Below are 26902 nucleotides of genomic sequence, written 5' to 3'. Positions count from 1 at the left end.
GAAATAATGTGGTAACCTAGAAACACGGTATTTATTGATTAGTAAGGTAGTGGAAGGAAGTAGTTAGTACTTAAATTAAACAAAAATAACGAGCTGTTTCGTTTGCTTTTAAAAAAACAAAAATCAAAAGAAGTTGCGTTTATTCCTATAGTCATTTTGTCAAAATACAAAAAAATGAACAAAAATTAGAGCACTTTGTTTAATATTTTAGCAAAATTTTTCAACAATCTATTAATATTTCTCATATTATCATCACCTTTAACGTTAACACTTCGCCAGGATTTTGACTTGAATTCATTTTTGCCTCCTCATGCTCATTTCAAAAACCGAGTAGGTAACCCCAAGGTGTCCTTCCGTCAATAATAATAAAGTATACTGCAAGGGAGAGAATTTTTGGACCTTGTCCTTGGGCCAACATGCCAAAAAGTAAAGAATATAATGACTGGATGTTAACTCCCGTTGCCATTCTCGGTCGTTGTCTTCGGGCATCGATTAAGCTGCGTTTTCACAAAATCCTATAATGTTTGCGTATAACGACTACCTAAAATGTAACTGATTAAAACATACAGGTACCTCCTTGGTTATCTTAAATTGAAGGGTAGGTAATGATTTCCTTTGAAAACATTCATATGTCCATTTTATTAATTTTGAATCACAAATATTCCTATTTCAATTATTTACACCAAACAGTGACGAAAAATACTGCCCTTAACAAAAGATCAACAAACATTTTGCTTACAGCTATTACACAGTTATCAACAACGTAAAAAATCTACAGTATAAAATTAATTTAAATTAGGATTCGAACATTAATTTCATTGGGATAAGTACAGTCTTCATGAAAAATTGTAATGAAACATAAATAGGTTAAGTAAAATGAGAGTAGTACAATGTTATCACAAATATTATAAAAAAAAATGGCACCAAAACTTTACCATACACTACATTTGTGCACAGGATTCATTTTGGAGCCACTCGGGCAATTGAAATCTTTCGAGAACTCGGCTAAGTTGCTAAGCGGTCCTAGTACTCTAAAATTCCCTGGCGAATGGTATCCGGTTAACACTCTTATTTTTAAAGCTTCCGGGCGATACACTGAACACCAAGTGTTTGCTGCGGAAATCCAAAACATTTGCTCAGAGGTAAAGTCTAAGCCAGGAAGCCTTTGTTCCGGACCATTTCGCTTAACCCACGAGTTATAGGCGAGGTACGACTCTTTTATTCCACCGTTATCAGCAATGTTTTCGCCCTGTGTGTTGATGCCATTTAACTAAAAGTAGTTTAACAAATTACTCTCACGTTCTCTAGATTCGCAATAATTTATTTAGGTACTTACGAAGTTTATAATTTAAAAAAACCGCTTTAGGTGCTTTTACATTGTAAAAATATACATTTATGTACAACAAACCTATTTTACTCATACATGGCGTTGAGGGTACGCAATGGATGAGTCATGAAAATAAGAGCGTACATAACAATAAGGTTTATAACCGAAACCTGTATAAAACCACCAAAGGTGCAAGTGCGGACCAATTTGTGCAAGTATACTACAAACGGCTGTGCAATTAAGTAGTGGTTCTAAAACTATCTAAAAGCTGGATCACGATATTATTTACAATTCAGGATACTTATCACTAACAAACAGTTGGGTATTTAGATCTCTACATACTTACATCAATAAAACAGATTAAGATATAAAAACCTATGTACAAAAGTCGTCAATTTAAATAAAAAGCAATAATTTCGATCACTACCAAAGACTACATTTACTGGCGGGATTCATTTTGCTTCCCTTAGGACAGTTGAAGTCCTTAGCAAAGTAATCCATATTTCCTAACGGTACGTTTACTCTAAATTTATCCGGCGAATGTCCATCAATAACGACAAGCTGCTTGATCTCTTCCAAACGCGTCTTTGAGCACCACACGTTCGCAGCCGAAATCCAAAACAACTGATGGCCGGTATAGTTTAGACCGGGCAGTCTAGGCTCTTTTCCATTTCGCTTAACCCACTTACTATACGCTACATAAGCCTCCTTTATACCACCGTTATCAGCTATATTTTCTCCCTGCGTGTTAATGCCATTCAACTGTAATAATTAGTAAAAAGGGGAGGCCCATTACTAGAGGTTCGTATAGTGCTGGAAATGGCACGAGTGATGATAATCAAAATGTATCGGATCAAGATCTGCGTAACCAATATAAAATAAAATGGCGTTTTACACGTGCTCTGGATTTTTGATTGCTCGTCTATGCCAAATTCCATTACAATATTGCTTCTCGTGTTGAAAGTTGATGTTGCGTTTCTTAGTATTTTACCGAGGAAGTTAAGGCGATGGCTCCAAATAGAAAAACGTAACCATATACATTATAAATTAAAGCTCTAAGTAAATATGTACCATTGTACCTACATTAGGAGCTACACGCGCAAATGTCCCGAAAGCTACTATTTTTCTTTATTTGACCAAGGAAATGTGAAAACTTGGACAAAATTTGGTATCAGAGATTATAATAATAACGAATGCAAACATTTTTACCACCTGCAAGTTAGTAATGGAGGTATTGTACTGGGATAAAACATGACCTCCCATTTTTTAAACGGAAATACACGTTTTGAAGCAGCAGGAAACCGAATCAAACAAAATTTCGATGATCTCGATCGGTCTGTCTGTCTGTACGCTCATTTCCGGGTAAACAACTGAACCGATTTGAACTAAATTTAGGTACACGTTACACGTATCCTTAAGACATAAAACGGCAGGTGTGCGAGTGGTTGGCGAGCCACAGCAAATTTTTAGCGCATTTTTAAGAATTAAAAAAAATTTGCTATTGTTTGCGTTTTATCCGACCGTCCGTCCGTTCGTCCGTCCAGGACCCACTTCTGTAGTTTCGAACTACTTCTAAGGAAATTGGTCCATGAGTCCTGGAATTTTTTGCAGTAGGTAGCCTATACCTTGAAGGTGTGCCAGACTGATCAAAGTACGGGGTGGAAGGGGAGGGGGGGGGAGTGGTACTAGTTTTATCCTTCATGGTACTCCTATGAAAGGAATGAATTTCTACCAACCATAGCCCTCCTCCTCAACCTCTTATCGTGATCGCGTACATTCCGTTATACCTCAAGAACGGATTTTCGGAAAAGGGTACTCACAAAGTGCGATTGAGATGTCTGCAAGAAATATATCCATTGGTGATGTCAAAACAAAAGCTATTTGGGTTAAAAAAATGCGCTTTATCTGCACAAGAGTTGTGCACAATTTGTACTTGTTTACTATTGCACACATGAGAAATACGCCTTATGGATGCGCTGTCATCTTTCCGTAGGAATTATGGACAGAAGAAATGCAAATATTGATACTTTTTCGAATTTGTACCCCTTTAGGGGTTGAGCATAACTTTTGGTGCCCTAAAAACTTTGGAATTTTCGGATTTTCTTCAGTTTTTCGCTAATAACTAAACAACGCATCTTAGCAAAAACCTTACAGACATATTAAAGAGCATTACATTCTGCATCGATTGACTGGACTAATGGTAAGTAGTAATCGACGGCTGAAAGACACCATTTTTCCCGTATTTTTATCTGTAGCATCCAAAGTACTGGTCCTATCAAAATATTCTTGTGATCAAAGTTGTAGGGAATTTAATTAATTAATTTGATCCTTTTTAACGATTCTCATATGGCAAATTCCATAAATAAATGTTAAGGGTTTTGCAAGTTTTGGGCACCATTCCTCAACTGTGGGTTGATCTCAATGGCATTAACAAACTTCATCTTCCCCTGCTGAAAAAATGCTGATGTGCTGTCGCATCCACCGATTGCGTGGAGGAAGAGCGAAGGTGCCCAGCAGCCCTGCAGGCAACAACGTGTTGGATGACGGCGCCCTTCCCTGATGGTTTTAGAGGTTGGTAGATGTTGTGACATGAAGAGGGTCTTTAACAGCTCTGATGTAATTGGTCGGTTGATATTCTTCTCGTTAGACAGGACCCTTTCTTTCAGCATTGTGGCTTCATGGTTTTCGTAATAAGGACAGTCGCTGCAGAAAGTTTTCTTTGGCGACGATCGCGCTCTGATACCTTGGTACTTTTGGCTCAGTATCCATCACAAATTGCAGATTGTTCTTTGAGGGTTGTAGTGACAGTTTATGTATGCCACAAATTTATTAAGGATGGTCGACACTATGGTACCTTGTGTAATAGGAAGCATCGAGCTGCTGTTCGGATGATGCATAAGTGAAGCCACAGAAGTCTTCACATTGCACAGAATTTGAGGCACAAATGCAATCCATTTCATGATGGTACTATCAGTAATGCCTCGTCCATGAGTTAGGCCTCTACCTCTTGTCTTAATTGTGCTCATTACCATCTGCTCAATATTGTCATATCAGTCCGTATTTTACGAAACGGCCCAACTCGGCTTTTGAAAGGTTAATCATGTCTTGGTAGATAGAGCTGGCATAATTTATCTTATCAAAAATGGCCACAGGTGGGGAAGTAAGGCAACATTTGTTGTACACTTTCCAAGCGAGTCTACCAGCGATCATTTTACAATGGTTGCCAACTTGAAGTACAGTTTAGCTGTTTGAGTTTAGACAATTTTGTGATGCAACTGTGCAAAGTAGAGCTGATTGATGAGTGCTGCAATTCTTCAAAGGAATGTGGCCTCCCAACATTGTTTAGTACTTCCAAATTAGAGGCGTTTTCATCATCAAGTGTGAGCCTATGCCAGGTGAATAAAGATGTGTCCCCTGACTGCCCTTGAATATGCATGACATGTGAGCATTTTCTCTGTTAATGCCCACAAGTCGAAACTTCGAACTCAACACTTAAATTGAGAAGGCCGAAGCTCTTGAGCTCGAGGTATAGGAGGGGACAAGCACCATATTCCTTTGTTTTGTTTTGTTACAAGGGTGTTTTCATAAGACCAGAACTTTGGATGCTACAGAAGCCAGAAAGTCGTCAAATGGTACACCTTAGTCGTGTCGTCCTTCAGCCGGCGATAGTACCTTATAAATTAGTCCAGTTTTAAAGTTTGTGGACTCAGTAGACGCTCTTTAATTTGTCTCTGGGTAATGTTTTCGCTAGAATGCGTTGTTTAGGAGTTATAAGCGAAAAACTGAAGAAATTTCGAAGTTTTTGGGGCACCAAAAGAGCTCGATGTGGTTTTTAAATTACCTTTGAGGAACGCCTCGTCTGCTCTCCAAGTTAAGATGAAGTTGTCAATAGAACCGATAAGGGTAGGTAATTAAAAGAGGTAAGTCTTTGACCTTCTCTAGAACTGAACCACTGGAGATTCTTTGGCGCCTTGAATGTTAAGTACCCTTCCCCTTTGAAACTTTTGAACGCGTAATCAATTTATATACTCAGTTGCCACGAACACTTTTATAGCAAAATGCGCTGGGAAGCATTAGCCCAATTTGGTTATTACCAAGGAGTACACATATGTGCTGTCACACATAGAAATCACCAAAAGTAGTTACAGGTTTTGGGTTTTCACAGATGACTAGACGTTTCTAAACCAAAAAGGGGGCTCCCAGGGAAAGGAATTGTGATCACGTTGGTCGATTTTTGGTTAGTAAAGAATGTAAGTGATTCAGAAACAGTGGGCAGATGTTGTTAGTAGAAGAGGGATCAGGTCATTTGGATCATTAGCAAACTAGCAAGAAGTTAATCATAGTTTGTTGGCTTGTGGCTTATATAATCTCAACTCAAAGATGGGACAGTAAAATCTGCATTCAAATACCGTTAGCAGAATATAGAGCTTTCTTGACGACACTGTGACGCTAGCTAGTTCGAGCCACTACTACATTGCCTAGCTGGTAGCGTAACGTAAAAAACCTAAAGGATCTCCTTTTAATCATATAAAATATTATGCTTTACACAGAGAAGCGCTAACAAATATTGACATCAGTTCACATAGAAAGCCATTTTATTTTATTACTGGAAATTTTTGATCCAACGGATTTTAGTTAAGTCAAGAAAGCACGAGGTGCTTTTCCAACTTCCCTAATTTCACAGTATATTTAGTTGTATCAAACTGGGAACGCTACAATTTGATACAACGTGATTAGTAATGCGATCGACGTACTCATGTTAGTAATGTCTACGAAGCGGGCGTATTTACAGTGATGCGAAATAAAGAAAATGCAATCAACTTACGTTTAATCCAATTTCTGGAATGGAGTAGTTTCCGTATTGGTCGATGATACATTGCGCTTTCTTGTTAAAGGCTTCTTTCGTAGAGGACGCCCACCAGTCGACCAAATTTCCATCTTTGTCGAACTGGCGACCTTGATCATCAAATCCGTGAGTGATTTCGTGGCCAATTACGAAACCGATCGCCCCATAGTTCATGTATCGTGGTCTATCATTGTTGAAGAACACCCCCTGCAGGATTCCGGCGGGGAATTCTGTACGGTATAATGATTAAACCTAAACTAAAAATAAAGTAAAACGTACGTATACTGTTCTCGATTGCTGAATAAAATGCGTTGACAACAGCAGGCCTTCCATGAGTAATCCACTCGGTTTTGTTTACTGGCATTGTCAGTCGTTTGAAGGAATACTCGGTTCCAAACAATGTGAGACTCAGCATGGTTCTTAGGTAGTGATCAGATTTAAAATCGAGCTGAAAATGTAATTCAGCCATTGAAAAAGAGATAGTGTACTCACCCCTCCATAAAACTCTTCCAATTTTTGGTCTGAGAGAAGCTCATCGGGGTAAGCAATGTGGGACGTCATGGTAGCTGCTTTCTCCAGAGCGTGTTTCCTTGTAACGTTATCCATCCATTCAACTGTCTTTAGTATATCAATAAACTCGTTCCTAATGTCGGAAACCATCTCTATGGCGTTTTGTCTGGCATCCTCGTGGAAGTATTTACGAACGTATAAAGCACCCGCGGCAATAGACAAACTAAATTTAACTTTACAATGAGCTCATTAGATACCTGTTACTAACCTTCCAGCAGCTATATCGACGCATTCCTTCCATCTGGACTCTCTTTCTGTGCGACCGCTCAAAATTGTGCTGTACCGCAATTGACGTTGGCGCAGTTGCTCAGTGAGGTACGATACCGAAGAAGCAGCAGCTCGCCACATGACGTAGTTCGCTTGTATCCTACAACGCAAGTTTCAACTTCTGGTTAATTGCTCTTCTAGTTACCTTTTGGGTGTATTGCTAAGTAATTTTTCTAACTCCGTAATGTAACTAGGAACACTAATAATGACCATGTCGGTGTTTTTGATTTTAATTTCAGGCAAGTCTAATACTGAGTTTAAGTACTCTAACCAAGGAATACTGTGGAACTTTAGTTGCAGATCGGCCACTGACATCGGATTGTACAATAAGCTGGCATTTCTTCGTTTCTCACTTGGGAGTGAAATCTAAAATTTACACTTAAGCTCAAAATTCAGGAAGAAGCGGGAGTTACATTGGCAAGTTTGATTTCGAAATCCAACGATTCCTTCAGCTCCTTTTTAGCCACCTCCGTATCGGCCCCAAAAATAACGGCGATGTCGACCATGTAATCGTAGTAGGCGCGCACAAGTTTATCGTCAAGTCCCTTAATCAGGAATTCTCTTCGTAAACCTAAAGCTCCCTGATCGATCTGTAACGTAATGATGAAGTGAAGAAAGAGAGTTGCAACGTTATAGTTACGTCAATAACTCGCCGTGAAGTATTCTTGAAATCGATGCCAATAGAAAAGTCGAGGAAATAATCGACGCTGTATCCCGCTTTCCGGAATTTGTAAACTGACTGTCTCCAGTTAAATTTACCCTCTTCCCATTTCGGCCCCTCTAGCACCGGCCATCCGCCCAAATCCTTCAGGATTGATTTTATCGTAGTCAGACCGTCAGATTCGATTGCGGTTTTGTTCATGCACGACTTGTAAACTCTCTTGAGCAGCACGAACGGTTTAGGTTCGCGAGGTTTGACCGGTTCTTCTATCATCGTCCTTAACTGTTCTTGTAGCAGATCGCTGATAACGCTAAAGGAAGTAACCGAAGACTTGTCGTCTGGGATATTCGTCTTCTGGATGAAGTTACCGCATGCAAATTGATAGAAATCGTCACACGGGTCGACAGTCTGGTCCATATTGTTTAAAACATCGGCAGCTGTACGAATGCATCCTGTTGTTAAACATACATTCTTCACGCAGTGTTGGTCGGAAATTGTGTTTGTAGAATCTGGTCGATCATCTTGCAATGCTTCACTGTGGATAAGATCTGCAAATAACCCTTTCAATAGGCGATTCGGGATAACATTGGCAATTACCGCTTGATTTGTCACTAGGTCGGTTGTACAATACGGTTACAAGAGCTATGAGCAAAGCAATGGTAATGAAGAAGACTACCGCTGAAAGTAACGTCAGACATCTTTCCATGCTTGTTCGCCTCTTCCACCATGACGGATTTCTGAAAGACAAATTGCTAGAAATATCTAAATGCCCAAGACCTACACCTTGAAATTGAATTTCAAGCATTTACTGCTTGGAATGCCAATCAATGTGTTGGAAGTAAGTTTTATGCATTCAGTATAATCGCTCTCCTGCTTCAATTACCTATAGCCTTATTCGAAAAGTTGTTTAACTGTTCGCGTGAGAGAAATTACACGCATTTGCTAAAAAAAATAAAAATATTTAACCGCGTTTTGTCTCCAATTATTTATACTCAACAAGTTGGACGATTTCCAACTGCGGAATAGTATATGTTTAGGTAAAAGAAAGGTTACGCAACCTACGGCTATTAACGACTAGAAAATATCCTACCCTAATTGGAAACATGAGAATGTTTTTATTCCTTCTGGACCTGATATTCGCCTATAGCTAATTTCGTCGTCTAAACGCAGCATTGCACTTTCACTTTGTTAATTACAAGGTAGATAACTGATAATAAGAATGTTATTGAAATGTCGAGATTAGGAACACAGGGAGCACATAATTAAAAATTTCACTTTCAATAGTATTAAAAGTTAGAAAGTAGTGTAACCACTGAAACCATCACATGTCGACTACTGACGAAATAGCATGTTCGCGGTTGATTTACTGGCGCTCCAATAAATTTTATGACCGGCTAAAATAAACAAAACACACTTTCAGATAAGATTATGATGTTAATGAATGGTTGCAATATCAATAAAACAGAACATATTGTGCGATATCGTAATGTGACTTTCAGTACGGACGTACCTATCAAATTAGCTGAATACACGAGGATAGTTCGGAAAACGCTGAAGTTTCAGGATTAATCATCGCGGCTATGCATGTTACCATTGTATTTATAAAATACAATGATGTTATATTACCTTTGCCTTGTATCTTATTTATTTATTAATGACATCAGAGGTCTATAATGAACCCCAAAAGTTTGATAAAGATCTAACCGTTTTTTGTTAACCTTTCAAGTACAAGTAGGGTAATTGATTGTCCGAATAATTCTGTTCTACTAAGTGGTAGAAAATTAATTGACTGACATGGCAATGGTATTTTTTACACGATTGTACTTAATTTTCACTATACTATATTGTATTCAAGATCATGGGACTCTCAGAAACCATTCAAGATACGACGATGGTCAAATTACGGAAAAGTTGTGCAATTAAAGAGCTCAGGTTGTAAGGAAAACAAGAAAATTTCGAATATTTCCCAAGACGGGCCAGAAAATCCAACATTTGCCGATTTACAGTTCTGTATATTGGCAAAAGTTCAAGCTTTTTCTGAGTTTAAGTAAAAGAATTTGGTTATTCCACAGGAAATAATCACAGTTTTCAACTAATCCTCTAAAATTTTCATGAAATTTGATAGATTCATAGGCGCGTAGAGTGGTAGAGCTGTAAACTTTGGAAAAACCCAAAAATTAAACCTTTCAGAGATGAGTAGAGTACCAAGGAGGATGGCGCAAAACCTCTTATGTCATTTGGAAGCTTAAAAAGTAATCTCGAGCATATTTCTAACTAGGTTTCTTCCATAAAGAATTAGGTATCCCAAAATAGATACGCCTACCCGAGGGAGAAACCGGAGTACACATCTAATGCACACAGTAGTAAATGTCCACAGGATATCCAAGGATGTCCACAGATACCCAAGTGTATCCGGTAAACTTTAGATTCAGTGGTTCGCGTTTCAGTGAAAGTCCGAAAATTTTACTTTTCTCTCAACACATAGGCGAATAGAATTAACCAGGGAATTAACGGGTTTGACTAGTTTTTTGCAAAGGCGCACCCAGAACGGGGGTGGGAAAAAATTCTTGTCACGTGTCACGTTATCATTGACCATGAAAATATCAAAACCAAACTTTGTTTTTACAAATAAAAAAAAATACCTTTCACATTCAATTTACACACGTGTGTCCACTTCTTGGTAAAGCGAGCATATGTTTGAAGAAAAGCACAACAAAATCATAACCGAAAGCCTATCCTTCTATCTACTGTTGTAACGAAGCACCCGGTTTTACACCATGGAATCGACCAGATTAAACGAACACTGAGTACACGGACGAACTCAACCGGGCGCTTCTTTACGAGAAACTGTCGCTTCCAGATCTATTTATTTATCTTCTAGTGGTCGGAAATAGAAGGTAAAGTTAATTGCTTTAATTTTTCGTTTTAGTCGCTGTAAGAAAAACAAGATGCCGTTCCTAATTGTTCCCGTAAAGATATTTTAATTATTATTGAACCTTCTAAAAGCTCTCGTCATTTGGAGGTGATTTCCGTTCCGTTAATTGATTAAAATTTTTATCTCAATCTTCGCTATCAATTTGTTCGTTAATGCATTTGTGACAGCTCCGACTTGATTTATTGCGTTTTCGCTTATTTTAGAAGAGATTAATGTAATTGTCACACAAGGTGGCTTTTGAATCGTAAAAAATTGTTTGTTTTTGTCAAAAATGATTTTGGTAAGATAATTCCGAGAAAAATGGGTGTACGTAAGAAAAACCCAGCATCATCTCGCAGCGAGCTGATGATTGGTTGATCGACTTGCCAAGGGTCGTTAATTGGTTGTCAAATCTGGATGCAATATAAGGAGGAAAGTCCTGGAGTACGCGTTCAGAAGGTTTTTTTGCCAATTTTAGAAGAAAGTGTTTACCGATGTTCGAGACCAAGTTTCGATTCGCGGAAAATACCTTTTTGCCATTATTTGAAGCCGAGGTGCCGTTGTAAGTAAAAGAAGGCTGTATACCAAGTTCGAGGCCGGTTTGCCGTCCGTGATCTAAGTTTATTAATTAGATTTCATGATTCATTTCTATTGTAGCCGTGGAATAAATTTTATTATTGTAATACCATATGCAAGTCGTGTGCTTATTCGATCCCTTTAACAACGAAGAGAGATATTTCATGCTCAAATACGTTTAATTTCGTTTTTTTGTGCCCAAACTTCATTTCAAGTGCTTTAAAAATTTGGTGTGACCTTTTTGAAATTTAAGGAGTTTGATCCTGACCATTGTTTGCTTGAAACCAGGAATTTGAAGTTAACATTGAATTATTTTGTTGTGGCGGGGGGTGGATATGTACTGAGAGAAATTTCATTAAGATATCTCGATAACGGAACGAAATGGGGAAGCACTTTGGAAGTATGGTGTTCCCTTAAATACTGGATTCAACGTAAAAATGAAGCTGCTGCCACGAGTTATGCGACGGTTAAAGAGCGTGTAAATTTGTTTACACTAAATCTCGGGTAATCTGCCTTAGTCGTTTTGTTGAAGTAAAAAAGTGGAGTTTCCTGAAGTTGTCATTGAGAAATGGTTTATGAAACCGAGTATGAAACGCAATGAAGGCCTATCTTAGCTCAGTTGCTCCATTATTTCATTTGGAATTTTAGGGTTGTGATCATACCCCTAAGAGATCTGCAGTGAGTTCAAATCGAATCTCTTCTAAAAGTTAGACAATAATGGGTGTGTTGCTGTTCAAATTTGCGATTTTTATGCAAGTTAAAATGAGAGCTGAATTAGAATACGTACAAATGAAATAAAGTTAAAATCTGTATCTTTCGTAACAATAAAGTGTTCAGTGGAAGCGTGATCCTCATAAAGTGAAGAGACCACAATGATGTTACAGAACTATAACCAGTCTATTGAACCTTGACATTTCGGTGGGTTTTCTCTGATGGCTTAGTTTCCCAATGTTCTTAGAAATTGTTTACGTCTCCTTGTAGCATTACAATCAAATTTTGAAGACACACTGGTAAGCTAATCGATTTATTCAGCAAGTTATTTATACGTTGTCTTCCATAAAATTGATTGCCAATTAAATCAACAGTTTAACCGTGAACAGTTACCTCAAACCTGCATCCGCCGTTATTCTATATAAGCCAGTAAGGCCAGTGCATTATATTGCAATCGTTAAACTTTAAGAACAAATTAGTACTTCGGTTGTAAATTAGCCGGTGTGACTGCTGAAGTGCCAATAATATTTTCTGAGCAGCAATTTTAATTCTTATATCGGGTTCGCTGATGAGAATAATTTTTAATTCGGTTCACATTACAATTTAACGGATTTAGTCGCCGCCCTAAACTAAAAGATTTAAATAATAGTATATGGTATTTTGGATATCAAAGAAATTTTAAATAAAAGGTATGCCAAAACTAAAGCAAGTTATTTCAATTGTAAATGAGTTAATGATCAACAGGTCTCTAAGAGAACCATTTCCTTTTTGTATTTATCTAATCCCATATTATTAAATAATCAATGAAATCAAAATGAATTTGAAAACGCTGCTACGGTACCTATTAGACACTGAAAAGTGAAACCATATGTATCTAAACGAGTAAAATGCAAAAAATTATCAAAAACTTCCACCCGTTTGGGGCGGAGTAGATACAGATTAAATAATGCTCGACCACTAAATGTAAAACAAGAACTTTTTTATTTTAAGAGTTACAGAATTGTTATTGTTATTCCTTCTCCTTGGTAACCCTCCACAACCACCTTCCACCAAAAATCGATCACTCCAAAATTTCGCGGGAAAACACTTTTTCTTGTTAATTTTGGTGCGTAGAATCCAAAACAATTCTTACTTTTTCGATCAGACTTCTCAATCAAAAGTTATAGACTAGAAACCAATTTCGAAAGAAAGTTCAAAAGGCTGTAACTTTTGAACTAGTAGCCCAATCTTCGAACTGTTTGAAATTATGGATTCTACAGGCCACATTCTATAAGAAAATGTGATTTTCCGGTCGATCTGAGACAATTTTTTTTTCGGGGCTCAAAAAAAGGCAGTGTACAAACCTTCCTTTTTTTCCAAAAATCGATCACTCCAAAATTTCTTGGGAAAACACTTTTTCTTATTAATTTTGGTGCGTAGAATCCAAAACAATTCGTACTTTTTCGATCAAACTTCTCAATCAAAAGTTATAGACTAGAAACCAATTTCGAAAAAAATTCAAAAGGCTGTAACTTTTGAACTAGTAGCCCAATCTTGGAACTGTTTGAAATTAGGGATCTACAGGCCACATTCTATAATTAAATGTTTTTTTCCGGTCGATCTGAGATAATTTTTTTTTCGGGGCTCAAAAAAAAAGGCAATGTACAACCTTCCTTTTTTTCCAAAAATCGATCACTCCAAAATTACTCGGGAAAATACTTTTTCTTATTAATTTTGGTGCGTAGAATCCAAAACGAATCGTACTTTTTCGATCAGACTTCTCAATGAAAAGTTATAGACTAGAAACCAATTTCGAAAAAAATTCAAAGGGCTGTAACTTTTGACCTAGTAGCCCAATCTTGGAACTGTTTGAAATTTTGGATTCTACAGACCACATTCTATAAGATAATGCTTTTTCCGGTCGATCTGGGACCTTCCTTTTTTTTCAAAAATCGACCACTCCAAAATTTCTCGGTAAAACACTTACCGACTTTGTGGTTCAATGGTAGAGCGTTGAGCTATAAAAGCTGGAGGTCGGGTGTTCGAACCTGGACTCCGGTAAGAATCTTTCATCTGTGACAGAGATAGGAATTTCCTTAGACCAGTTTTGAGCATTCTGTCGGTTACTCCGAAGTTCGTGAGGTAAATACAGGAGTAGTATAGAACAACTTAAAACCTTCTGCACTCTGCAGTGGCACCTCTGAAAAGCATTATGCGGGTCACTCTGTAATTGGGCGCAAGCTTGTTGAGGGCCCAGATCAAGAGAGGGATAATAACAAACTTGGGACCCAATGGTTTTTAAGGAGCATTTTTGCATAATATGTAAAACGGAACCATTAAGATGCCTTTACGGGTTTACGAAATCAGACTAATAGACAACACAAACTAGGACGTTTAAAAAAAGTGTAATAACTGATACAAAGACAAGTGGCTAATCTAATCTATACAATTAACTACGACATTGAAGAAATCAACATGAATACCTAAATCTGGTGTAAGATGTCGACTCGTTTTGTTGCACTATATCAAAAAGTAATGCAGGGGTGCAGGCTTATTAGCAGAATGCCCTTATTTATTTTTCTTTTTCTAATTCTATAGTATTATATTTATATTTATTTTAATAAACCTACGTAGTAAGGATTTACAAAAGTTATAGTTTTATACCGCAACGTTGATTGTATGATCGTCATAATCATTAAATTTAAACAAAGGTTTTGTTTTTTGTTTAGTTTTCCAGTGAGTAATATCCCATCGTGCCCGCCAATTAAAAACAATTAAAGTCATAGTCTTTTTTCCTACAGTTTTGAGTAAAGATGTGATAATAGTGTAAATAAATGAAACCTTACTATAGAGGTAATGCAATCGCTTCATTGCGATTAGCGAGTGAAACACGACACGCACTTTAGGCCCTCAAGAAATTCGTTATCTATGTCATTCGTATATTCAGGGGCTTTGATATTATATGACTTGTAAGTTATGTAGTTTATAGTAGACAAGTACTTAACTTTGTTTTGTTAATAAACTTGCTAATAAAAAAATTAACTTTCGAGCCTTTACTCCCATAGTGTGGTTGCTCAAAACGTCATCAACTTTATTTTCTTTGAAACTGCATACAACTTTTGTTGCAATAAAGTAGGAAACTGACTTTTTTTATTGCTACGAGATTTTTCCAAAAAGATGCTTATTTTTTGGGTTACGACGACCTTGTGTGTAGGTACGTAATTGAGTTTTAAATTTAAAGGAATAAGGAAATGTAGAATTGACGATTTTTTCTATAAGTGAAAGTGTGCACAATTGCCACAGATGCATTTCACTCTTTACGTATGTGTTACGTTAAAAATGAAGTATTTACACACTGTTTAACACATTTACTTACCGCAACCTCATCTCACTTCACTACGAAAAGTCGGAACCGAATATTTAATTGAGCAACGTGTCACACCGTTCTTTTTGTATAAATAACACTCAATTAAATCTTGACCTTGTTGGCCGTTGCAAAAATCCCACGAGGGTTACACAATTTAATTGTTACCAAAATACTCGTACCTACATTAAAAAGGGAAGGTACACAGTGGTTTCATTTGTACATCAAATAATTAGATGCGGCAGAAAAGAAAAAAGATCAATAATCACTTTCGGAATTAGTCCTTGTTACATTTTCATTTTGCAAAGAAGCTATTTTAAGGTCAAGAACAATAATGTATAGTATTATGAAAGTTGTATAAAAAAAACACATTTGGTGATTGGTTGTTGTTTCTAATAATCTCGTCGGTGAAATTATTTTCTCATTTCACTTTATATAGACAACGCTTTCAATATCTAATTTGATAATTATTGTTACGGATGATGAAGATATTTCGGTTATACAGAAGTGAGGGCTCATCTCCTGTGTCATTTGATGTGGACCCTCACTTTGCCTTCAACCTAAGGTTTCCGTTTACATCTCAAAGAATGCCCATAACTTTAATTTTTATGGTGACTACAAAATCATGATGAGAAGAGGTTAGTGTACGAAGTTTTTGCTAACCTCTCGGTTACTAAAATCAGTAGAACGAATACAATTTCCAATCAATCGGCGTAGCTCAAGGTTCAAACTATGGCATTGCGCTATTTTCTCGTGTTAATGCTTGGTTCTTGTACAAATATGCAGATGACGTGCTGTTATTACTTTACGTATTTGCAGCAGTTATATATGCTCTACATCTTGCTCAGTGAAGTAAATTCCATCAAAGGCATTGTTTTGCCCCCAATCCCTTAATACTTATGTCTTAGCGACTTTCCAGGTGCCTGAGAATTGAATTGAACGGCCACTGAGGATGTATCAATTGCAGACACGCATGGTCAAAAAGGACAGGGCCGGTGAAACACGGCGTATAAAGTGAAAATAAAGTGAAATAATTCCAGGTACCTGCAGGGTGCATTAGCAATAAAGAAACAAGGATCAAAGGGACTGAGAACGCCCCGACTAAAAGTATTTTTCCGAAACATCTTTGCTAACAGCACACTTGCACGCTGGCACGAATCATATGCAAAAGACCTAAAGTCCCAAGCTAGTGTTGTTCTAAAGTTCGAATACGAAACACGGAAAGGTGACCAATAAATGAACTTTTTGCGAATTTCGATTCAAAATCCAGGCGAACAGTTCTATAGGTATGTCGAGGCTGCATTAAAGAGTGGATTAAAAGTAATGATGTTGGTTTCTAGAACTGGCAATTAAAGTGCGTTTCTGGCACAATGAATTTCTCGTACATCATATTATTCAACGGATTAAGGGGATTGGTCGATACGTGTAACAGGCATTAGCCGGTTAAATAAATATATTGGACTGGGAAAGGCTTTGTATCAGTAACTTGCGCGGAACGTACTACCAATTTCACGTCATATTGACAGATAGAAGAACTGTCACTTTCCGCAATTTTTGGTTCATAGGTGTTTTTACATGCAAACTAAAAATTGTTCTGCTAACTCTGGTAATCAAAAATACTGAAAAGTGAAAAACTGATTCATATTAATGAGGTGTTTGAACATTCTCCTAAAATTACCAACATAGTTAATCGTAATAATTGGAGTCTGAACTAACTAATTCTCAGAAGTGAAGTTGGCAACGAATGTATATTGACTCTTAATTTTCGAAATATTAATTTGCCATGTTGAAGTGAAGCTGGCATGACAAGCAGATGGAAATATTCTGTCGTAAAGAATTGATAGTAATCACTAAAAGAGAGGATTTAGGTTTGGATTTAAATTTTTCTTGCAGAAATAAGTAAAGTTACTGTTACAGTGTAAAGAATTTCAAGGTTCCACAGTGTCTTGTGAAACAAATTTTGGTCACGATAATGAAAATAATTTATCTGGATGATTGCCATCAACGAAATATGTGTTTCGAACATACAAGGTGAAAACAAAAAGTTTGACTTTTTGGGATGTTATCGTATCTTACTGCCTATGTAAGATAAAAAAGTAAAAAAATGCCTATTTTAGATATTTTTTCGTAGATTCAGTGGCGTAGTAAAAAAATGTGGACCACCCTTTCTCAGATTTGACCCGACGCTGGTTATTTTTTAAATGCAACACGCTGGATATCTTCACGTCAATTTTTTTGCATTCTGTTTCCTGATTACATTTATGTATCACAACCTATATTGTTTTAAATTTTAGTCATGAGCCAAATATAAGAACCTTATTTTTTACGGCTTTTAAATACTAGGCTATGCATATGTGCAGAATTTGTTTTGTTTATTGTAAATAAGGCATCCGATACCATCAATAAAATGGTTGACAGTAGTGGTATATATGTAATTTCAAAACTTTCAGAAATATGACAATACATAATTATAAAAAAAAATACAGGTTGCGATGCATCAATGTAATCAGGAAAACCAATAAAAAAAATTACGGTTAAGATATACAGTGTTGCATTTAAAAATGATCAACTTTAGGTCAAATCTCAGGAACGGTGGTCCAAACATTTCGACTACGCCACTGGATTCTACGTAAAATGTCTAAATAGTCAGTTTTGATCTTTTTTTTTACCTTACATGGGTAGTAAGATGCGACAGCGTCTCAAAAAGTTTTCACCCTCTATCTTAGAAACAAACGTAGTTATAGATGATTCTGTGTGTGGTATTAAAGGTATCACAAAAAAGTGGCACAGGGTCTCTATCTTTAGAAACCGCAGAGATACACTGCAGTCTCAACCAAAATAGGACACACGGTACTGCTCTTTGCAATTCTTATTTGCAAAAATGGCTGAATTTACCAACGAAGATCATTGTTAGAGAGACCAGCACCTCTCAAGTATCAAATTTTGCGATACCTCAACTATCTTTGTAATAAGGCACATTCTTCAAAAGGCGTTACTTTTTGAATAATAGTGCAATTTCTTTCATTTTGAACACATATCTACCCACTTCTAGCTCTTCTGAGTGGGAATAAATGCATACGTTATGTTAATGGACACCAAGTAATTAAAACAATAAATAATTCAAAATAAAGTAGCATGCAAATATGTAGGTACAATGGGCACATTTGGCTCAGTCTACTACGATATTTGTAAATGTTTACAATACGCCGAGACTATAAATACTACCGGTATAAAGGTTAATTTAGAAAGTAGTTCGAATTGGTATGTCTTAAGCATCTTAAAGTACTAATTCGAATTCTCAACTCGAAGTTTTTGTGGAGCATTCTCCGGTATAAATAATAGAAAGAATTAGCCAACTTTAATTACTGCGAGGGTTTTCTTACGCTAAATGCCCGAATAATATGCAAAGCGGGTAGTGTCGCGTGAACTTGAAAGTTTTGCTGAGAAATCTAAAAACTTTCTTGGTGACGATAAAAAAAATTGACAAAATACCGTTGGTCGCGCGATGAACGGAATGGAGGTTAAGCGATCGATTACCTAAACGTACAACTTTGGTGTTTAAAGTAACCTAGAATCTTATGTAAATTTAAAGCGGCAACTGCAAGGTTACCAATTTTAAAGAATTAATCGGCACGTTGGATACGGTTGTAGTTTGCGGCCGGATGTACCAATGCTGTTTACCGGAAAATATTTGTACGCCTTTTAGTATTATAATGTGTAAAATTGCAAACGATTTGTGGTTACGTAATACACGCAAACATTATAAAAGTGAAGTCATAGTTCAAAGGCACTGTACCTACCTGATATGGTTTGCATGTCTATTATAGGCGCTAAGTGGTATACCGGCAATAAAAGGCTGTGTTGATCTTAAAAATTAACAATGATGTGCAGCTGGAAAGTTTTGCAATTTCTAGAGACGTGGTAATTACAATCAACGTTAGCTAATTGTACGTGTGAATATAATGACTTTTGGTTTCATTTGTTGATTATCATCATTATGTCAATGTATAGCTACTGATGCTTACCAGTTAATGAGACGACGTGCATTTGCATTGTTTGTGGCGAATTAAACTGTACATGGAAGCACAAATATGTAATAATAATTATCAGAAATTAACAGATTCACTCACAATGGGTATAATTAGATCATTCGATATAGGTAAATGTGTGCAAGTTACGGTTGATATCGTGTAAAGTAGCAAAATTATGGATATGACCGATGTCATTGCACAGTATAAAGAAAATAAATTAATGAAGTCAGAAATGAATAGTATATAGCATAGGCTTTAAAAGGGCGCAGGTATCAAATTATCACTGTTTATCCGAATTAAATTAAAAAGGTGAAATATGTTCATAATTATCGCGTGAAATTGCCAATTAAAAACATTGGTAACCTTTACTGCCTCCATAACCATACGTTGCAGCCGAAATGCGTTTTACACAATCAATTAATTTTTTATTGAACGCTTGAAGTAATATCTTCTATAAAATTGGATGCCAGATCCTATTTAAAATTTTGATCCAATTTCACCTTTACTTAAAGATGGCTTGTCATCAAAATTGTTTCAGATTGTCATACGTACTCCGTATTAATCACCTATTCGTTTTGCTAAAATGACACACTAAATTAGGAAATGGAAACTCTAATCTTCCTTTGGTTCAATTCTTAAAAACTGAGAAGGAAATTCAAAAGGTGTTCTTTCAACGTATGTAAGAATCTGTAATTTGAAGCCTCAGTCGGTATTGGAACCAACCCTGAACTTGTAAGAACGAATGTTGAAATATTCCAATTCAATGATGAATACTAGGATTGCCGAAAACCAAAGAGTATCCAGAATTCATACTTTCAGCTTATTGTTCATGCAATTATAAATCTAACGTAATCGTACAAAAAAGTCGACAGTTCACAAATTCAATTCCTAATCCGCAAAACTCATTGGCGAATGGCGAGATATAGTCACGTGTTTCACGCTCCTCTCAAAATGTAAAACCAATAACAGAAAGTAAATTCCAATACATTATGACAATTCTGATACATAGACCAGCCGTCTAATACTAACTACGAGTGACAAGTCTGTTGCTAGGGTAAAGTCGTTCGAATTATTGCTTTTTCTTGAGTATTAATTACAGTTTTTATGTCCGATTGCCGATGTGCACCGCGATTCACTGCCCTTTTTATTATTATGTTTGTTGTATTGTATGTTACAGATTTGCAGAACGCGCCCTTCTGAATTCAGACCAGAATTCAAAGGTAAATTGTGTTATTTTAGACTACTCCTTGATTTAACGTTTGATTACATATACTAGTTTTCGATACAATCGAATTGTAATTATTACATTTGTGTGAGATTCATTTAACAATTATAGCTCCGTTGCTTTCTTCGGAAGCCTGTTTTGATATTAATATTTGCTCTAACTACGTGTTAATCCCCTTTTTATTAATCTGAATTCAAATATTGATATTGCAGATCTATATATTACACGGTCGTATTTGTAATATTTTTGAGATCATTTATTAAATTATCCTCGATTGTGACCCGAATGATTGTGTTATCTGCTACGTTTTTAATATACCTACAGTAAAAAGTACGCCTTAGTTACAGGGTACTAAGAAAATGGGAGATGATAAGGGCGAAATTTAAAATTGTTGGAGTTCTGCACACCCGGTATCGGTAAAAGTATCGTGGTAAAAGTATATATGCTGGTTCTAGCAGTTCAAAATAGAAGGTAAAGGTAATTGATTTCATTTGTAGAGTTGAGTTTTAACCGCCGTTACCGTAAACAAAAGCTGTAGTTAAGTCGCCGTTTGCAACCGTTCTCGTCGAGATATTTCAATTATCTTTGTTGCGTCTGAAAGCTCTTGTCTCTTGTCCATTAAGGCATTATTAGCCGGTTTCAGTATCTTATTTTAATTGAAAACAGGATTATAACCAGTCGAGACCGGTTGATTCCAAAATTCCAATTAACAATAGGTGTCAATTGGATTACCGAATTTTGATATTTCATCTCGCCCATTGAATGAGTAGGTATAATTAGTAGCTAGCAAATGAGTTGCAGGAACAGCATCCGGTTAAGTAGTAAGTGGTGTCAAAATAAGCGCTCTTATGGCCGTTTGCACCGAAAAAGTTAAGCGGAGCTTAGCTTAAGCGTAGCTTAAAATCAATGGTAACCATTGTCTTAATAATCGTCGCCATGAGTTAAGCTACGTTTAAGCTAAGCTCCACTTAAATTTGTCGGTGCAAACGGCCATTAATTAATTTAAATGTCAAAAACCAAATACTGATTCTTAGGACGTCTGCAGGCCGTGCAATTAATTAAGGAACTTTTAATTTTTGGACCGTATTAACCGAATACACCGGCCGGTTCGTATTTTCTTAGGTCCCCGCTCCGGAAGTGAAAAGAAAACTCCTAATTTGGAGGGTCCATGGGTACTTTTCTAGTTAAATTTGTAAGTACCGTATTTATTAAATGTTGATAATTTCTGTAAATTGCTCCATTTATACCATTCAATGTTGTTTTCTTCATGAAATATTCACTTTACCGCTCCATATTTGTATTTGATTTTGATATTTCCGTGGTGATTTATTTTGGTGATTTACTTTGCGTTTGATTTTACGTAAACTTTGCAGTTAGCGTTTGATAGGTTTAGTTCCATTAATTAAAGGGGGAGGGGGGGGGGAGCTTTCCGCGTTTAACTTTCCAATAGATCCCGATATCTAATTTACGCCTAGTTACGTATATAACATTATATTACAGAGTGCCCGTTATGTATGGAATATAGTATATATCTTGGTAAATATAGACTGTATACAAAATTTTTCCATGAAAATATTTATGGATTCTTAAAATCCTTATATTTTTGCTTGTGCAAAAGTGGATGTTCCACTCGTGCTTATGCGTAAAAAGTGGGATACCCTGGAGGCCTGTATGTAAAATATACGAGGGGCTTCTTGCTCCAACTCGGACTTGGACAAATACAACCCCTGTACACATCGATGACGATGATCTCAGTGATTTCGTAGAAGATGAAGAATTAATTTAATATTCAGTTAATAAATAGTGTAAAAGTTTTCCAACTGTTTTTTTGTTTAAATCCTACTTTTGGCTTGAAAATATTGTCTCTTTTCCATTTTTTCAACAAAAACTTCGACAAAAACCATTCATATTACTCAAAATATTGTTTTTATAAGTAAGGATACGATCTCATTCGCTTCAGTGCAAAAAATTACACGGAAAATGAAAATGGCACTTCACTCGCATAGTTTGTAAAATATGTACTTTTTTAAAATTTCTCCCCTGCTCGTTACCACAGGAAGGGGGTTAGGTCCCTTGTATTTTCGTAGGACTTGGTAGAGCCTAATTTCTAGTGCCATGATGAAATTAAAAACAAAGTTTCATTTTGTCACCAAAATATGCTATTTTTCCTGTACACTTCAAGTGCAGCTATAAGAGTTATATTACCTCCAAGCTAGCGCTAAGAAAACGGTAACTAAACTAAAGTTTTTAGTAGGTAGGTAGGAGTTATTAGGTAATAATAAAAATGATTTAGCCTAAAGGTACACATACCTACGTAAGGGAAGTATAAATAAAGTGTGTACGGGTGTGAATTTATATTTTTACCCAAAATCGTCCTGAAACATTCATGTTCATGCCTACTTTCTGTCAGGAAATTTTAGTTTCCATGACGGAAGCAGAGCAGACTACGTTTCCTGCCGCTTGTCACTTAACTGGCCGCACCTGTCACTTTAGCGGTCGCACCTTCACTTTACCGGCCTCATTTGTAACATTTCCAAATGTCTCTCCTGCCATCACTGACAGATTGACATTAACCAAAAGCTCTATATAAAAATTGAAATTTTATATTAAAATACGATTTCGGGTAAAATTTAATACAAAACTCGTCAGTAAAATGTACCTGACTCGGAAATTAAAGTACTCGGCCCTATAGGGGCCTCGCCCTTCAATGTTTCCTCGCCAGTAAGGTGTCATTTTCCTTACTTTTATGTAAATACATATTTTGGTGAAACAAAAATTTGTAGCTTCAACTAAACTAGAATCGGGAAAATGACTGAATTCATGACATTTATCTACATTTACTGCAGTTAAACGCACTGAAATAAATGATTCTAATTTGGCTCTCCAGAAAGTATAACAGGTGGGTAACTGAAGTTCTTGCTTTGAAGACCAAGCAATAATGCAACTGACCCAAGGTGATGGAAATCGCAACCGAAGTTGGGTCTGGTTAAAGAATAGAAGAAGCTTTCAAAATATGCAGACTAGACTATCGGGTTAAACAGTTACAGCCCAAAAACGTACTTGAGAGTTGAGGATAGGTATTCAGTTGTATTGGATTTTATGTGATCTTATGGTTATAAGTTATAACGTATCTAAATCTGTATTAGAACCAGTTTATATTTTCAAAGCGCCTTAAATTAAATATAAGATGACAAATTTCAAAAAGTTCGGTATCTGATGTTGAAAGCGAGGACATGCCATATCACAGATGACATCGCCAAATCCTAAGCTAACTGACCCTTCGCATATCGCACGAGCGGCGACTTGTTTTTTTAGCGAAAGGCCTTGAGAAATGTGTAAAAAAACAGAGGGAATCCAATCATCAATCTCTTTCGAATAATTAATACATGAATAAATTTACGAGATCAATGATTGTTTGTTTCCATTATGTGATTGCGCATTTTTTCTTCCGATAAACTCGCAAATTAAGTGGGCTAATGTTTGGGAAACACATTGTTAGTAATTTGGGCGCTTATGAACTTCTACGCGTCATGGAAGAAGGAAATTAAAATTCATCGCGATTTAATTGGCGTCAATTATAGAAAACCGAATACTATCTACATAATTTTTTCAAGAGTGAGGTAAACAGCTACAGTAATTGTTAATTAATTTTTATTGATTTGCGCATTGTTCATCGAACTAAATGCATACGTTATACGCTCGCAATTATTATTCGCTAAGCGTTCGTGTTATTGTCAGATAACGATGGTGACTAATCGCCTACCTCAAATTTGTAATGCAGCGGAGCCGTTACGAATTTTCATTTAAGTAAGGGTAAACAACATGTTGAGTGGAGACGCGGGATTTCTCATTAAATTTTTAAATTAAATCTCCTGGTTACACTCCATTTAAAGATTGCGGCGCGTTTTTGCAATTTTAAAATTAACTTCTTGCGACAGGTTATCCTAAAATGCCTAATTCCACAGGTTGCGTGTGATCCTAAAGGATTACTTTGTTTTGAAAGTTCGCGGCTTTGCGAACACTACTTTTCGATTAGAAGTAGGTAGTAGTACCGCAAATATGTTTACATTATTCAGTCCAAAGTGGCATGTACTCTACATTAGATATTTCAACTTTTGACGATAGCTTGAAGGTGAAATTTATTGTTAGCATTTGTCACATTTCTATAAGTATTATCATTTTACTTGTCCTTGCGTTGTACCCATGCAGGTCAACTTCCAGGTGTATTATCGCATAGTGAAAGTACAATATTGGGTCAAGAATTTTGCATAAAAAACTGGGTGAAATTTATTTCTGTGGCTAATTAGCAAATTCTCACCACGAATCTCAAAATAATAAATTAGAAAATCTCCCAATTATTAGTTTACAAGATCACGCATCAACTTTCAATAAAAATTCGAAGAGCGTTTTTAGCCTTGTCCTCAAACCGCGCTTCCTATATAACTCAATTCTCTAAGTACCTGTTAGCGTTAAAAGTTAATTTAAAAAATACTCACTTGATCACCGTTTGCTTAACCCCCGAAGTCATTTTAAAGTTCCACACGAAAACACTGAATAATCACAACAGTTCGATATTTTAAGATAAAAAAAATGCCAAATATTAAAGAAATCAATCACGCATTCCTATATCTTAAAGAGAGGTGATAAATATGAGTTTAAAACAGACAGGAAGCAGTAATAAACTGTAGAGCTTTGCTATCCCGCTATATAACCTAACCGTATTCCCCACTCTCTATCGACTCACGGGTGCCTTGTCAAGTTACGCGAAAAGTTCGAAATTTTTACGATTTTCGGTGTCACTACTTGGCTTTTATTGAATTTTCAAGAGACAGAAGCCACCTGGTTTATATTTATTACTTCGAACTTGAACTTTTTTCGTCATCCCAACGACACACTGATAACAATTCCATTTGCGATCATCTTCCGCAAACAACCGAATTCTGCACCCCGAAGACTAATTTATAAAATTTTAGCGCAGAATATTCAATTTGACTTTATTGATTCTACTTATAAGTACATATATTAGGAAGTTAAATGGGAGTTTGAAAAGTTGTTTAAACTTGTAATCATATTACCCTTAAAACTTTGAAAATTGGTTGAAATTTATAAGGCTTTATGCACCGCTGAAAATGGATTGGTGTATTGCAGCAGTGGAGTTTTAATTTAAAATCGTTGTGGATCCATAACCTTATCTGATAACATTAACATTGTGCAAATAAGTACTAAGCTAATTAAATACAGTTTATAAATGAGGCAATTGAATTTTTGTGGTCCAAGAATTAAGAATTATGTATGTGTTTTTCCTACGGGAAACAACAAATACCGTGGTTTTTCCTTTTCGATCGTTAATGAAATACTATTCTAATCAAAAATTTGCTTATTTAATGATCCTGATCAATAAGGTAACCACAAATCACGACGGGTTAAATGATGTAATAAAATTGCGCAAAAGCAAAGGTAAAAGATAAAACCCAAAGTACTTACATATGTTGATGCCGAATTTCGGCATTAAAATCTGAGGACATGGGTATACCAGCTTCTGTACTGTAGTCAATAGAACACCAAACCGACGAAGTACGTTTTAGAAAATGGGCCAGTTTACCACGGTACCTCATTTTGCGAATCAAGACGGATAAACATTTTAGTGGTGGCAACAGTCCAAAACGTGTCTAAACGAAAGTCGCAATCTGTTGCAGACGTTGGCGTGACACCCTCAGTCATAATGTAACTAGAAATAAACCGATACAACGGAGAATCAAGGAACCGACAAAACAAAACGAAATGAAAAGCGAACATTTGCAACTTTCGTGATCTTTCACCCCATGGTTCTGACGGGGACTAAGAGGAACCTGATGGTTCAAGACTTATAATTATAAATCTACACATTTATCTAGGAATACGAGGACGCTGCTACATCCTCCTGGAGATTTTCGGATGTTCCCGGCAATCAGCGATCCCGTTTGCACAAGATCGGAAGATTTTAAGGATAACGGAATTTAGATCTTAAAAAAAGTTGAAATTAGTTTAGTTTCCGAACGATAATTCGAATAACAAGGGCAGTTCAGGAAAAGTAAGTGGTATACATTTTCAGTCAGGTTATTGACCGAAGAAGTTCCTTTTGAACATACTCAACAGATTATTATTACTTGATAAAACGAAGAGGAACTTTAAATGTAATGTTGCAAACATTAAATAAAATGCAATACGGTAGTCAATGTACTAACTAAACGAGCCTATCATTACGTGCTGAAGAAAAACTTTGCTTTGCAGTCTCGATGCAGTAAATAAACCTCGCCAGATTTAATAAATCCGTATCAAGTTGCCAAATTATAACTAAAACTGTCGATATTTTCCACAATGAGCTGTTCCATCGGTCTCATTTTGAGAGATGTTCTTTAAATAATCTTTTTGGGCTTGCTGAGTATTTGCTC

The 26902-nt window shown here is 36.3% G+C and overlaps 1 protein-coding gene across 4 annotated transcripts; it reads right to left on the bottom strand.

Annotated features, from left to right (window-relative positions):
• Positions 1-620: 620 nt before the first annotated feature.
• Positions 621-25156, bottom strand: LOC116171772 (neprilysin-2-like). 4 transcript variants are annotated; one of them, XM_031488752.1, is made up of 11 exons: positions 8762-9015; positions 8555-8613; positions 8269-8408; positions 7651-8219; positions 7424-7600; positions 7156-7376; positions 6952-7110; positions 6666-6906; positions 6453-6621; positions 6153-6403; positions 1174-2089 (listed from the first exon to the last, which is right to left on the bottom strand). In XM_031488752.1, the coding sequence occupies exons 3-11, from the start codon at positions 8375-8377 to the stop codon at positions 1751-1753; spliced, it is 2235 nt and encodes a 744-aa protein (XP_031344612.1). In that variant the 5' UTR covers positions 8378-8408; positions 8555-8613; positions 8762-9015; the 3' UTR covers positions 1174-1750. The 4 variants fall into 4 exon arrangements, with proteins under 4 accessions (XP_031344610.1, XP_031344612.1, XP_031344611.1 ...); XM_031488750.1 differs by lacking the exon at positions 8555-8613 and having other exon boundaries at positions 621-1270; XM_031488751.1 differs by lacking the exons at positions 8555-8613; positions 8762-9015 and adding an exon at positions 24968-25156.
• Between the last annotated feature and the right edge of the window lie 1746 nt (positions 25157-26902).

The sequence above is a fragment of the Photinus pyralis genome, unplaced genomic scaffold, assembly GCF_008802855.1.
Source record: "Photinus pyralis isolate 1611_PpyrPB1 unplaced genomic scaffold, Ppyr1.3 Ppyr1.4_LG5, whole genome shotgun sequence".
Lineage (NCBI taxonomy): Eukaryota > Metazoa > Arthropoda > Insecta > Coleoptera > Lampyridae > Photinus > Photinus pyralis.
Note: the sequence above shows the minus strand (reverse complement) of the source record. Positions and strands in the feature narration are given on the sequence as shown.

Bases quoted from the DNA above. Each gene is read 5' to 3' on its own strand.
- LOC116171772 (XM_031488749.1), bottom strand. From the start codon at position 8,844: ATGCTGCGTTTAGACGACGAAATTAGCTATAGGCGAATATCAGGTCCA. The intron at 7,377-7,423 runs GTAACTCCCGCT...TGTAAATTTTAG, and splicing joins TCGAAATCAAACTTGCCAAT to ATTTCACTCCCAAGTGAGAA. The intron at 7,111-7,155 runs GTAACTAGAAGA...CTTGCGTTGTAG, and splicing joins CTTAGCAATACACCCAAAAG to GATACAAGCGAACTACGTCA.